This window comes from Pinus tabuliformis, chromosome 8, assembly GCF_031772625.1.
Source record: "Pinus tabuliformis cultivar Carrire ecotype Pingquan chromosome 8, CPIR1, whole genome shotgun sequence".
Taxonomy (NCBI): Eukaryota; Viridiplantae; Streptophyta; class Pinopsida; order Pinales; family Pinaceae; genus Pinus; species Pinus tabuliformis.
This window is the reverse complement of record NC_142294.1, coordinates 933,105,702-933,118,830: the sequence shown is the minus strand read 5'-3', so window position 1 is coordinate 933,118,830 and position 13,129 is coordinate 933,105,702. Positions and strand designations below refer to the sequence as shown.

Here is a 13,129-nt window from a genome sequence, read left to right as displayed (position 1 = left end):
TTCCAATATTTAGACCTCATTCAATAGCCTTGAGCCATTTTTGTTGAATATACCTTAGGTGATTGTTTAGAGAAGCCTCCCTTGTGGTTGAATACCACTAAATAGCAGAAGAAAGGTTGCTAAGGTGACAGTGACAACTGATCTTTTGTTGCCCTAAGGTCTGGTTCTGCATAGTTGGGTTTTGCACTAGGCCTACTAGATTTTGAAGCAGCAGTGCCAATCATGAATTGTTTTTGAAATGCCAAATTCTGAAATAACGAGAATGAAATGCTCCAGAGAGGAATTGTTTTTGACATGTAATTTCATAGAAGATGGGATGTAAGAAAAACCTGTAGTTATACCTTGAACTATTAAAGAAAAGAAAGAAAGAAAATTAAATCTTTTAGAGAGGGAAGATAAAGTCGTTCGCAGAGAAAATTGCTCAAAAGATTGGGAACATTTAATTAACAAGCCAATTGGTAAAGGCAAATAAAATATGGTGACAAACTTGTTTCAAACAGAGAATACGAATAGAACATATGAGAGGGAGTAGGATGAAAAGCAGGACGACTGAACCATTTGATATCCAGAATCTCCTGACAGGAAGAATCATATAACTGTCCTCTGGAGTCTGGACTCTAAACCGTTGTGAGTGACCACTAGATACAAGAAGTAGGCTTGTGTAACTCTTGCATGTAATACTCTTGGTAGTTTGGTTGTACTAGATACTGTAACATCATTATATATGTTCTAAAGATATGTTTTTGTCTGGCAGCTACAGATAAAGTTTTTAATTTAATTCTCCTTAATAGTACAATTTCTGCAATTATTTCTCAATCTTTTGTCTATCACAGTCATTTATTGAACAATTGTCGTGATTATATTTGGAATATTATAACTATGCCTTTCAATCGGAATTGAATCCAGGATGATTAGTAATCTGATAACAATTTCTTCTTATGTGTTTGCAGAAGTGCATAGAACGCTTACGGAGAGAAATCTAAAGAGTATTGCATGTAAAGAAGCATACAATAGAGCAAAGTTCAATCGGGCAATTTTGATTGATGTACGGGAGTCTCAAGATTTTGAAAAGGTAATCCAGAACCAATATGGCCATCCTTTTTAGGCTTAAATTTTTTATCTTTTACTGATAATTTAGTCCACAAGTGTTGGCAATGGGCATCACACTATTCTGGTTTCTGTCTAAATGGTTGAGAATTCTAAATTAGATATAAGATGGATTAAAATTTGAAATACCGCACTACTTTGTGTGTAGATAGATACCTCTTCCCACTTTTGTTTGGAAATGGCATTAAGTTGGAGAATATCAGGATGAGTAACAAATTCCACCTATTTGTGCTGGCAAGCATCACATTCTGCACTAACTGTCAATATCAGACTTCATTTACAGCCGATAAAATTTGGAGTAGATAATTCTATAAAATTTGTGAAAACCCACAGGAGATGCATGCTCATGTTGAAGAGCCTGTTTAATAAGAGGAGAGCCAGGCTGGAAATAGCTGCAATTTTTAAAGAGGACGACACCATTCCTGATAGTCCAAGTTTGCCTATTCTTTCCATGAATAAAATCTTGTTGAAGCTGAAATGTAGGCGGATCCACCATACAGTATATGAGGATATCTTGTTGTTATGGACCAAAAAACCAAATAAGTATAGAACATTGCCAATTCAATAATGCCATGCCTAAATCAAGTGAAAGAAAAGAATGAAGAAAAGGTCTCTTCAAGGAGGCAACGTCCCGTTATAAGATATCAGATGCAGAAAGATCAGATGATCATTCAAATGAGTCTCCTTGATGTATATGTCGAGACTCGAAGATAAAGAGTACTAGAATAAAAAAATAATAAGCCTACAAAACTATAATTAATGTAAAGGTAATGGATGAGGGTTATGGTTAGGGGCTTAACATGCCCTTCCCCTTCAAACCAGCATTGTCCCAATGTTAATAAGTTGTTGATGCTTTTGTACGAAGAACTCATCTTCTCAAGTCACATCTTCTACTTCCTTGCTTTCGTAGTTGCTCGATCTGTGTTCTAAATTTTAATCACTATTTTAGGTTCTAGAAAGATTTTCCTTTTTTCATCCAGCTCCAGAAAAGAAGTTTGAACCAAGATCTTGTCACTAATGACCACCTTTAAACAAGAAACGTAGAGGAATGGATGATACATGAAAATGGAGGCAAATCCAATTTATAAGCCATACCACCAATCCTTTGCAACGCCTTATAGGGACCATAGTACATGGGTGCTAATTTATTGTCCTTTTGTTGCTTGAGAAACCTTTGTTTGGATGGTTGCAGCCTCATAAATACCCAATCCTGCACTTCAAAGTGCCTTTAACTAGTAACTATGATGTTTATTTACTTGTTGTTTTATCATGTTTTATGCTATATCCAAGTTTCCCTTCAATAGTTGGAGAATGTCTTGTTGATGCTCGATGTGATTGTCCACTGCTTGAACCTTAGATTTCCCTCTCAAGAGCGACGTGATGGATGGAGGGTGATACCCATAAATTGACATAAATAGCGACATTTTGGATGAAGTATGGAAGAAACTGTTGTACGACCAGTTTGCCAAAGATAAATCATTTGACTCATTGTCACTATTTATCAAATGCAAAGCAACAAATATAACCTTCTAGGCATTTATTCACAATCTTAGTTTTCCCATTAGATTGGGTACACACTAAAAGGAGATGTGAGATGGTTGAGTACCCAAATGAGAAAACAAGTTGATGAAAAAATTATTAGTAAAAACTGGATATTTGTCACTTACAATAATCTTGGGGTTTCCATGTAGCTTTTAAATTGTTTCCATGAATATCATGGTTAATGTACTTGCTTTAAATGAGTGAGAAAGTGAGCAAAAATGGCCATACTTTGTGAGTTGATCCACAAACAACCCTATGCTCTCTTGGTATGGCTAACAATTCTAGAAGACCCAAGGGACTTGATCATCTCTCCTTTGTTATGTTGGTGAACCAAATTCTCCGGCACAAAATTTTGAAAATTAGTTTTAACACCTTAGAAAAAAATCCTTCTTGATCTTGTCTTGAGTTTTCAAAAATCATTAATGTCCCACCATAGGAGAAGTGTGTAGTTTCAAAGGATCATTTGTTTGAGTTGGAAATTTTTACATAAATATAGGCAATGCTTCTACCAAAGTGAATCATTCTTCCCCACAAAATTTTCTAATGCACTCATGTCCTATTGTTGTTGCCAAATCAGCTGCCATGTACTATGGTCATGCTGCGACTCTATCCATACTTCTTTCACCCAATCAATTTGTAGAATGGAAATAACACAAGGTAAGGCCTTGTTCTCCTCTTCTTTCCTTGAAAGTGCATTTTGTTAGTTTTTGTAGCATCGGATGTGTTCTAGCCTCGAAATTTGATGGAGAAGCTAGAATACCTGATATCTCCAAAACCCAGAAATTGTTTATGGAAATTTTGCCTAGAAGTGTCTCAATTAGATTATTGACCGATTTATAAATATTTCCTAAGTCTAAACTTAGGGAATATGGTTAATTAATCAATATTAATTGGGATAAGGTGAGAATCATCTAGAAATTCACACGGATTGATCCAAACATGATCTTAGCCATTGATTAAGTTTTAATCTTGGTCATTGGTGCTCCAACAATGGATTATAAGAAGAGATCGATGTGTTGATGGAGAACAGACTTGAGCAGTTTGATTTCCTTGGTAGATCGATTTCTTGAGTAGCTGCAGCCAGTTGCCAGAGAGAGTTAGAGATCGAAGAAATGATTGAGGGGCAGGGACAGTGATCCAGAAGAAGTTTTTCCAGATCTTGAGAGGCAGCAGCAAGAGGGCCGAGTTCTCCTAGTGAGGTAGCGCAGAGGACTGTGCAGTTGCTTCATAAAGGGAAGTTCGATTTGCTGGGGAGAAAATTAGTTCTCAGTTCCAGTGGCTGGGCAGAGGTTCTAGAGGGACAGAGAGACGAATTCCTCATCAGCAGGAGGAAGATTGACTTCATCAGAGACCAGTCAGAGGCTTGACTTCATAGAGACTGCGGACTGCAGCGCAAAGGCTTCAAGAGGTCGAGTTCTTTGTAGGTAGGTTGTGCCGGGATTGCTTGTGGAGGAAGGGTAATTCCCTTCAATAATTTTGCCCAGATTTTCTTGCTGTGGATTGCCAGTTTTAGGCATCCAGGTTGTACTCCGATTTTCACTGCAACATAATAATAAAAACCCTTACTGCTGCACTCGTTTTCCCAAGTTGGGTTTTTCCGAGGACATTTGTCCAAAAATAATTGTTTCATATTTTATGTGAGTGCTAGCATTTCTTAGTTTCCAGCGCTTTATTTTTTTGCAATTTTATTTGTGAAGGCTGCAGTGTGTTTATTTTGATATTTGTCGTAGCAGATAAATTGTTAAATTAATTAACAATTAGGAGAAATAATACCAGTTGCTGCAATAGGATTCCATATTGGAATTTTCACATGGTATTCGACCGCAGTTGATCAGCTGAGAGCTTAGAGCTAAAAGAAGGAATTTCGCTGGTCAGTAAGAGCAACGGGCTGAGATTCCCAGGAGCAACGCAGTCCTTTACCAGGTAGGCCGAGTTACTTGACGAAGTTCGATTTTTCTGAGTAGAGAGGTAGAAAAATTTGATTTCCAAATCTAGTGATTCCAGAGGCAGAGGGAGCAGCTCAGATTTTTTCGTTGGGTAGATTTCTAGCTAACGCAGAGGGTTTTGCAACAATTCGCTAGAGCAGAACCAACGTCGGGTGGAAGAGAGAAAAGCACACACAAAAGAGGGAAAATTTTCCTCAGGGAACTTCGAGTCTCGAAAGTTCAAATTTCCATTTGTAGATTGGCAGTAGTAGCTTGCAGGATCACGCATTCAAGAAGGGAGTGCGAGTAGCAGCCAAGCAAAAGAAAAGAGGGGATTTTCGACAATGTTCGAGATGGCCACTGCAAGGCTTAGAGATCAGGATAGGTTGGATGGATCATCCAACTATGTCATCTGGAAGGCTAGGATGCCCTTCCTTCTAGATGAATATTTCTTGAAAGCCTACATTCATAATGTAGTGGAAGTTCCCCAGGATGCAGATCAATAGAATGAATGCAGGAAGGAGATGGCGCGGGCGAAGCAATTGATCCCGGATGGAGTCAGTGATCATATAGTCTCACATATAGCTGGCAAAGATACTACCAAACAAATGTAGGATGTTCTCTCCATGTTATACCAGGGAACTTCTGAGCAACGAAAGATCTTTCTTGAGGAGAAGCTGAGATGCATCCTGATCTAGAAGGGGGAAGGCATAGATCCCTTCCTAACCAAGCTTCAGGAGGTTCGAGAGCAACTGTCAGTTGTTAGGGTAGCGCCTCAACCCACAGAGCTAGTGCAATTGGCACTCAACAGTGTCTCAAAGGATTGGTAGGTCTTTGTCCAAAGCATATTAGGTAGAGATAGGCTACCAGAGTGGGACAGGATGTGGGTCGATTTGCAGCAGGAGGAGTTGAGATGAGCTCTATTGAAGAGCTCCATTAGTGGCAGCAGTAGCAATGGATTGAAGGTGGTAAAGGAGGAGGAGAATATGGCCCTTGGATCTAAGGGTCCCAGTTAGGGGCAGGGGGAGCAGAGAAAGAAGAAGAAGGACTTGTCAAAGGTCAAGTGCTCTAAGTGTGGTGAGCTTGGTCACTACAATACCCAGTGTCCTCTCAGGAAGAAGGACGAGGAGAAGTAGGACCAATAGGCAGCTTCAGCAAAGATCGATAGGTTGTCCTCAAGGTTGGAGGAAGACTTCACTATGTTCGCAGATATACCTCCAAGAGTGAGGTGGGTAGATTTGGTATTGTAGACCCAGAGAGCTACAAAGTTTGGGTAGGGTCCTTGAGGTGTCCACCTCATGGATCATTACATTGCTATGGGGGCCCATAGTATTCTATAGTAGGATGGATAAGTGGTAGTCGATGCAGTTAGTACTAGAGTGACAGTTGGAGACTAGTAGCAATCAGATGCTAAGGAGCGAAGTGCAGTGTTAACAACAGAGCAGGTGGCTCAGTGTAGAGTTATCATCGACACAGATTCTTTAGTGACAGTGCAGATGCTAGTAGTAGTCAGAGACTCGCGAGACAGATGCATCATACTGAACACAATTGATTCAGTGTTTTGGATGCTTCTCAGTTGCAGTTGCAGCAGAAACAAATGAGAGGGAGTTGCAGTGCAGATGCAGAGTTGGTAGCAGTATGGCAGTGTCAGCATCAACACAGATGCAACATCAGAGTTGTGCAGTAGTTGGTGGGCAACAATAGCCAGGACAGAGATGATACAGAGACAAAGTGTTGTGGCAGGGTGTACAACACTAGAACACATTCCTCGCTAACAGGGAGTGTTAGTTTTTGTAGCATCGGATGTGTTTTAGCCACAAAATTTGGTGGGGAGGCTAGAATACATGAGATCTCCAAAACCCAGAAATCGTTTCTAGAAATTCTGCCTAGAAGTGTCTCAACTAGATTATTAAACGATTTTTAAATATTTCCCAAGTATAAACTTAGGGAATATGGTTAATTGATCAATATTAATTGAGATAAGGTGAGAATCATCTAGAAACTCACATGGATTGATCCAAAGATGATCCTATCCATTGATTATGTTTTAATTTCGGTTGTTGGTGCTCCAATAGTGGATTATAAGAAGAGATTGATGTGGTGATTAAGAACAAACTTGAGTAGTTCGATTTCCTTGGCAGATTGATTTTTTGAGTAGCAACAGTCAGTTGCTAGAGAGAGCCAAAGATTGAAGGAGTGAGTGACGGGCAAGGATAGTGATCCAAAAGAAGTTTTTCCAGATCCGGAGAGGCAATAGCAAGAGGGCTGAATTTTCCCAGTGAGGTAGCACAGAGGACTGCACAATTGCTTCAGAGAGGGTAGTTTGATTTGCTGGGGAGAAAATTCATTCTCAGTTCCAGTGGCTAGGCAGAGGTTCCAGAGGGACGGAGAGAACATTTCCTCAGCAGTAGGAGACATAATGACTTCATTAGAGATCAGTTAGAGGCTTGACGTCATAGAGACTACGCAGTGTAGCGCAGAGGCTTTAGGAGGCCGAGTTCTTTGTAGGCAGGTTGTGTCGGGATTGCTTGTGGAGGAAGGGTAATTCCCTTCAATAATTTTGCCCAAATTTTCTTGTTGTGGATTGCCAGTTTCAAGCATCCAGATTGTACTCAGATTTTCATTGCTGCATAATAATAAAAACCCTTACTGTTGCACCAATTTTTCCAAGTTGGGCTTTTCCGGGGACATTTGTCCAAAAATAATTGTCTCATATTTTATGTGTGTATGTGTTAGCATTTCTCAGTTTCCAACGCTTTATTTTTTCATAATTTTATTTGTGAAGGTTGCAGTGTGTTTATTTCGATATTTGTTGTAGCAATAAATTGTTAAATTAATTAACAATTAGGAGAAATAATACCAGTTGCTGCAATAGGATTCCATATTGGAAGTTTCACACCTTTTCCACCACATTTTATTTCCCCTTTTTGTAGATAATTTCACAGTCATAACCTAGCATGTTTGTGACCCTTTTATGTTGCTCTTTTGATGATAGTTTTTGTTACAAGAATTGCTTCATATTACCATGGCATATTTTCATCTTGAAGTGTCTTCCTATTAGATATGAGCACCATCGCTTAATTGCATTAGTATGCCAAACAATTCCTTCTCATAAATGTGTTTAGAATGTTCTTTCCTTAAGTTGGCATCTTTTAGAGGTAAGGGGCCTTCCTTCCTACATTAAAATTGGATCAATTGCATGCCCTCAGGCATCACATTCCACAATAAAGTTTTTTTTGATGTATGGTATGATCATTATAGAAATTCTAAGCATGGCCTCCTTAAGTTTTTGAAAATATTGGGTTGCTTCTTAAATCCAAGAAAGGCCTCCTTTTCAATAATGATGCTAGTGGTACTGCTATTGGACCATAGTTCTTGATTTACTTGTGGTAATAGCTCATCAATCCCCTAAGATCAATCAATGTTTTCGAAATTGAAAATTTCATCATAGATTTAAATGTGTTAGGGTCCACCTTAATGCTCCCATGAGATACAAAATGACCCAAATATTCCTTTTCCTGAACAATAATGTCAAACTTTGAAGGATTTGCATATAGTTGTTTCTCCTCCAATAGTTTTAATACCCACGTCAACATGTTGTACATGCTCTTTCCAAGGTTTTCTATAAATCAATATATCATCAAAACTACCAACACAACAAATTTTCTGAAGAAGGGATTGGATATAGAATTTCATCAAACGTTGAAATGTGTAAGGTGCATTAGTAAGTCCAAAAAACATCAACAAAAAATTATATGACCTCATCTTCTAATGGTTCTTTTGGGATGTCTTCTTGTAATATCCCCATTTTTAGTTTCCTCTATAGTACAACTAGGATGGATTTCCAGGGTATGTGATGGCCAGGTCACTGGAGCAAGAGTACGTCATTAGAGGTTCCTAAGGGGTTTTGAGGAGTTTTATGGGATCCGATGACATTCATTTGGTGTATTTTATCATCCACACAACTTGCTTTTGGTTCCATTGCATTTTGATAATTCCCGTAAAATAGGGCTATTATTGAGCCTAACTTAATTAATTACGCTTAAGGTGGCATTCCAAGAAGAATATTTGATGGAACACCTTAGTGTAATAGCTTGTTGGAACCGAAACAAGAAGATCTACAAGATGGGACGATGAAAAGCAATTCCCAGTGACCAGAGAAAATATGGTGGATGATTTACTAGTTTTCCAGATTAAAAGTGACTTTAACTAGCCAATTAAATAAAAGAAGGGGAAAATGGTTAATTAAAGGAAAAAGGCGAAAAGTGACTTAAGTGAAAAATAAAATAAAATTAAAAGTCGCTTAGATGAAGTCGAGGGGGAGCTTCTAGAATAATAATAAAACAATAAAATAAAATGCTTCAAGAAGATTGGAAATCTATATATTAGGCCTTTAAAAGGAGGAGGAGGAGATCATTTGAGGACATCTTGGATTAGTTATATTTTTTGTTGGTGAGGATTGGAGAATCTGGTTCTCTACTTCAGTCAGCGCCAGGATAAAAACACTTGGGTGTTTTTGTAAGAGTGGACAAAAACCCATCTCATCCCTTTGGTGAATTCATTCAAAATTCACAGGAGGGCGTATTGTTTTAGCTACATTTTGGGAGGCAGATATGAGAAGATTTGTAGATTAGAGTGAGGGTCATCCAGATCCTCAAATTGAGCCATATTTCTAGTTGCAGTTTGGGAGGCCGGGATTAGCACTACAACAAAATATTTGGAGGTCTTCTCAGCTATTATCTTAAATATTGTTTTGGCATGTACCCTTGTTCCTATATTATAATAAATAAAGCTGAGTTTATTTGCTATCGTATTTCTGGTTGTTTCTTCGGTGTAAACATGATGAATTTTCATGATATTTTGGATAAAATGTACAACACAATTTTATGAAGGAAATTTCTCGACAATTTAATGAAATTATTAAATTGGGATATTACAATGGTATCAGAGCTGGTTTTCTTGCTTGTTGAAAATGAAACAAGAAAATCCTAATTTAATTTTGTCCTTGAATTAAATTGGGAATAAAATTGTAATTCCATATCTCATGACAACTTGTATTAGTTAACTAAGTTAATTTGACTTAGTTGGCTCAGTTAATTCAAGTTGAGGGTCTAACTAGAGTCATATAGAGTGTCTCCTATAGTTAGGAGCTCTGGTTGAGTTTATTTTGAATTGTGATTAATTAATTCAGTCTAATTGAGTTAACGTCAGTTAAACTAGTTCCAATTGATGGAGGAACTAGTGGGAGGTCTAGTAGTGTGGTGCTGCCTGCAGTCCAGTGGGGTGTTGCCTGCAGTCGAATGTGGTGTTGCTTGAAGTACAGTGTGGTGCTGTATGAAGTGCAGTGTGGTGCTGCCTGCCGTGATCAACCAGTAAACTGAAGATTCACTCATAATTAACTCATGCATGTCAGATTAAGAGACCCAGTTGAGATTGGAGTTCAGGGACATTGTACTATCAGTTGTATAATCATCCGAATTGTATAGATGGTGCGTGCAGTCAGAGGAAGGCCTATGAGGATTGTGCATTTCATAATTGAGGAATTTCCCAATTAAATAGAGGCTAATTCCTTGAGGAATAACACAAGGAAATGGGGACTTTGGCAAGTAGGAAATTGGCTAAGTATTGGCCAAGGCTTGTCTAGGAAGCAGTGGGACAGATAGAGATAGTGCAAAGGTTGCTCGAGCTTGAGCTAAGCATTGTAATCTTCTCATATTTTTTGACTAATGAAATATACAAATAACAAGGGTTTTTAGCTGTGGCTTTCCCTAGGAAATCATTGTGTAATGTGTTGATTGAATTCTTTCTCTTGTATGCTTTGTGATTTTGCAATCGTTTAATTGTTTTCGCTGATGAGTAGAGTAGATTCAAGTCTATTGTTTTAGCATATTACAATTAGCAGTTTGAATCTACAAGGAATTTCTACATGGTATTGGAGCAGAAATCACTATAGAAGAAGAGAATACGAGTTTGTCTTTTGCAGGTGAAATCGAATTTGCAGTATCATACTTCAGAGCCAGCAGGATGTTGTTCTATGGATTGAGACTCGAATATGCCCTTGAGGGTAGTTCGAACTATATTGCTTGGAAGGACAGGATGGAGGCAGTGTTGGAAGACAATGGGCTTAAGGAATTCATAGAAAAAGATATTCCTAAGCTAGCGTATTCTCAAGATTTGGCAGAGTGGAGAAAATGTGTTGCAAAGGTGAGAAGGATTATCCTAGAAGGAGTTCGAGATCATATTGTCTCGAACCTCCATGGTAAGGAGACTCCATATGCGATGTGGAAGGCCTTGACAAACTTGTTTCAAAACAACAATGACCATAGGAAGCTGGCACTAAAGGACAAGCTTAGAAAAATCAAGATGGAGAAGGGTGACACAATATCGAAGTACTTGACCAAGTTCACCCAATGTCAGGATGAACTTGGAAGTGTTGGTGTTACAGTTGCTGAAGACGATCTGGTGAGCCTAGCACTTCTAGGCCTTCCCAAGAGCTGGCACAATGACCAGGGCTCAGTTAATGCGAGGGAGAAGCTACCAAAGTGGGAGCGTTTGTGATCCGACTTGATGTAAGAAGAGATTCGGCGGAACACCAGAGATGGATCCTCATCCAAGCATGATGATGAGGAGAACTGTGCCTTAGCTGGAAAGGCGAAGAAAGGGAAGGGGAAGTCATCCCATTCCAAATCAGATTCCAGTTAGGGCGGCAAGAAGAAGGACATGTCGAAGATTAAATGTTTTCACTGTCATGAGCTAGGACACTATGCCATGAAGTGTCTGCACAAGAAGGCCGACAAGAAGCACTCAGGAGGAGCGGTAGGTGAAGCTCTTGCTTCACAATTCGAGCTAGATTTCACCGTTGTCGCTTGCATGGTGACATCGGTGATGGGTAGTGTGTGGTCTTTGGATAGTGGAGCCTCATTCCAAATGACCAACAACAAAGAGTTCTTCAGTGACTTGGAGGAGAAGGACCTACAAATGCACATCGAAATGGGAGATGATGGGAGGTATAGCACGACCGACATCGGTACTGTTACCTTTTAGAGGGAGTTTGTGTCTCCCCTCACATTAAAAGATGTCTTGTATGTTCCAGGTTTGAAGAAGAATTTGGTTTTAGTTGCCATGTTGGAGGACTGTGGCTACAATGTGATATTTAGCAAGGGAAAGGATTTTCTTCATCACATAGCCTCAAGACAAGTGAAGTGTATTGAGGTTCGGAAGAAGAACCTTTACAAATTGGATGTAGAAGACTGTGCTTCATTGAGCACAAAAGCAGAGAAGGTGCAGAGCCAAGATATCGGTGAGTTGTGGCATAGAAGATTGGGTCACTTGCACCACGGAGCATTGAAGATCATGCAAAAAATTTCTATAGGAATTCCCAAGGGTACACTAGAGCAGAGAGACACATGCAAAGGGTGTACATTGGGGAAGTACACCAAAGCTACCTTTCATGATAAAGATAGTCGAGCGCAAGTGATCCTTGAAAGAGTTCACTCAAATGTATGTGGACCGTTCTTGACAGCATCTACGGTCAAGCACAGGTATTATGTAATATTTGTAGATGATTTTTCTCGTAAGTGCCGAACTTTCTTCATGCAGAAGAAAGATCAGACGTTCGCTAAACTTTGTGAATTTAAAGCACTTGTGGAGAAAGACACTGGCAGGAAAGTTAAAACTCTTAGGAGTGATAACGATGGAGAATATGTTTCGAATGAATTCAAGAACTTCTGTGCATCAGAAGGCATTCGATGAGAGTTAATAGCACCCCATAACCCACAACAAAATGGGGTGGCTGAAAGGAAGAAAAAAAGTATTGTGGGAGCTGCGCAGGTGATGTTACATGATCAGGGCCTACTGTTGCACTTGTCGGCTGAAGCATGCAATACAACTGTTTATGTGAAGAACATAAATCCTCATCGAATTCGTGGCATGAGTACATCAAAAGAAGATTTTTCAGGTAAGAAACCAGATGTGGCACACTTCAGGATCTTTGGTTCATGTAATGTCCCTTCCTAAATTATTTTGGAACAAGATTTATTTCTACATTTTGGGGGCCAATTTTGGTGAAGACGAGGCCCATTTGATTTTTGATAGAAGACTTAGGAGTTAGAGGCAAGTTAATTTTATTTTATTTTGTTTTGTTAATGATATGTGGGGACCACCCACATAAGAAATACGCACTCCCTAAGCCAATGATTCAAAATGCATGAGAGGGAAGAAAAGGCGGGAAGAAAGGCTCCACGAAAGTTATAAAAGGAAGGCAACACACTTCATTTGGCATTCTTGGCTTATCGAATTTGATTCTGTTGCTCGAGTTGTTTAGTCGGGTCACTTGCTGTTTAGCAAGAGTTTTCCAAGCAAAGAACTCACCCTTTCTTCGAGGGACTTCGAGTGCCACCCTAGAGAGGTTCATCCATTATCATCCGGAGGAGATTTGTAGAGAGATTTCCAGCATTTGTATTCAGTTCGCCCCAGCAGTGCGTATTTCTGGAGGACGCAGTGGATCTAGTGTGGCCATTGCAACATTCTTCCGGAGGGCTATTGCCGGGAGAAAT

At 39.3% G+C, this 13,129-nt stretch overlaps 1 protein-coding gene across 4 annotated transcripts in view; it reads left to right on the top strand.

Moving 5' to 3' along the window:
- The window catches only part of LOC149238578 (rhodanese-like domain-containing protein 14, chloroplastic), a 422,676-nt gene that overhangs the window by 23,978 nt on the left and 385,569 nt on the right, over positions 1-13,129 (top strand). For all 4 annotated transcript variants that reach the window (XR_016245402.1, XM_089367007.1, XM_089367006.1 and 1 more), the window contains exon 2: positions 951-1,072. Coding sequence is in view for 3 of the 4 variants with exons in the window: in XM_089367007.1 (XP_089223133.1) it covers positions 951-1,072 (122 nt within the window). In the remaining variant the exon portion in view is untranslated. The remainder of the gene's footprint in view (positions 1-950; positions 1,073-13,129) is intronic.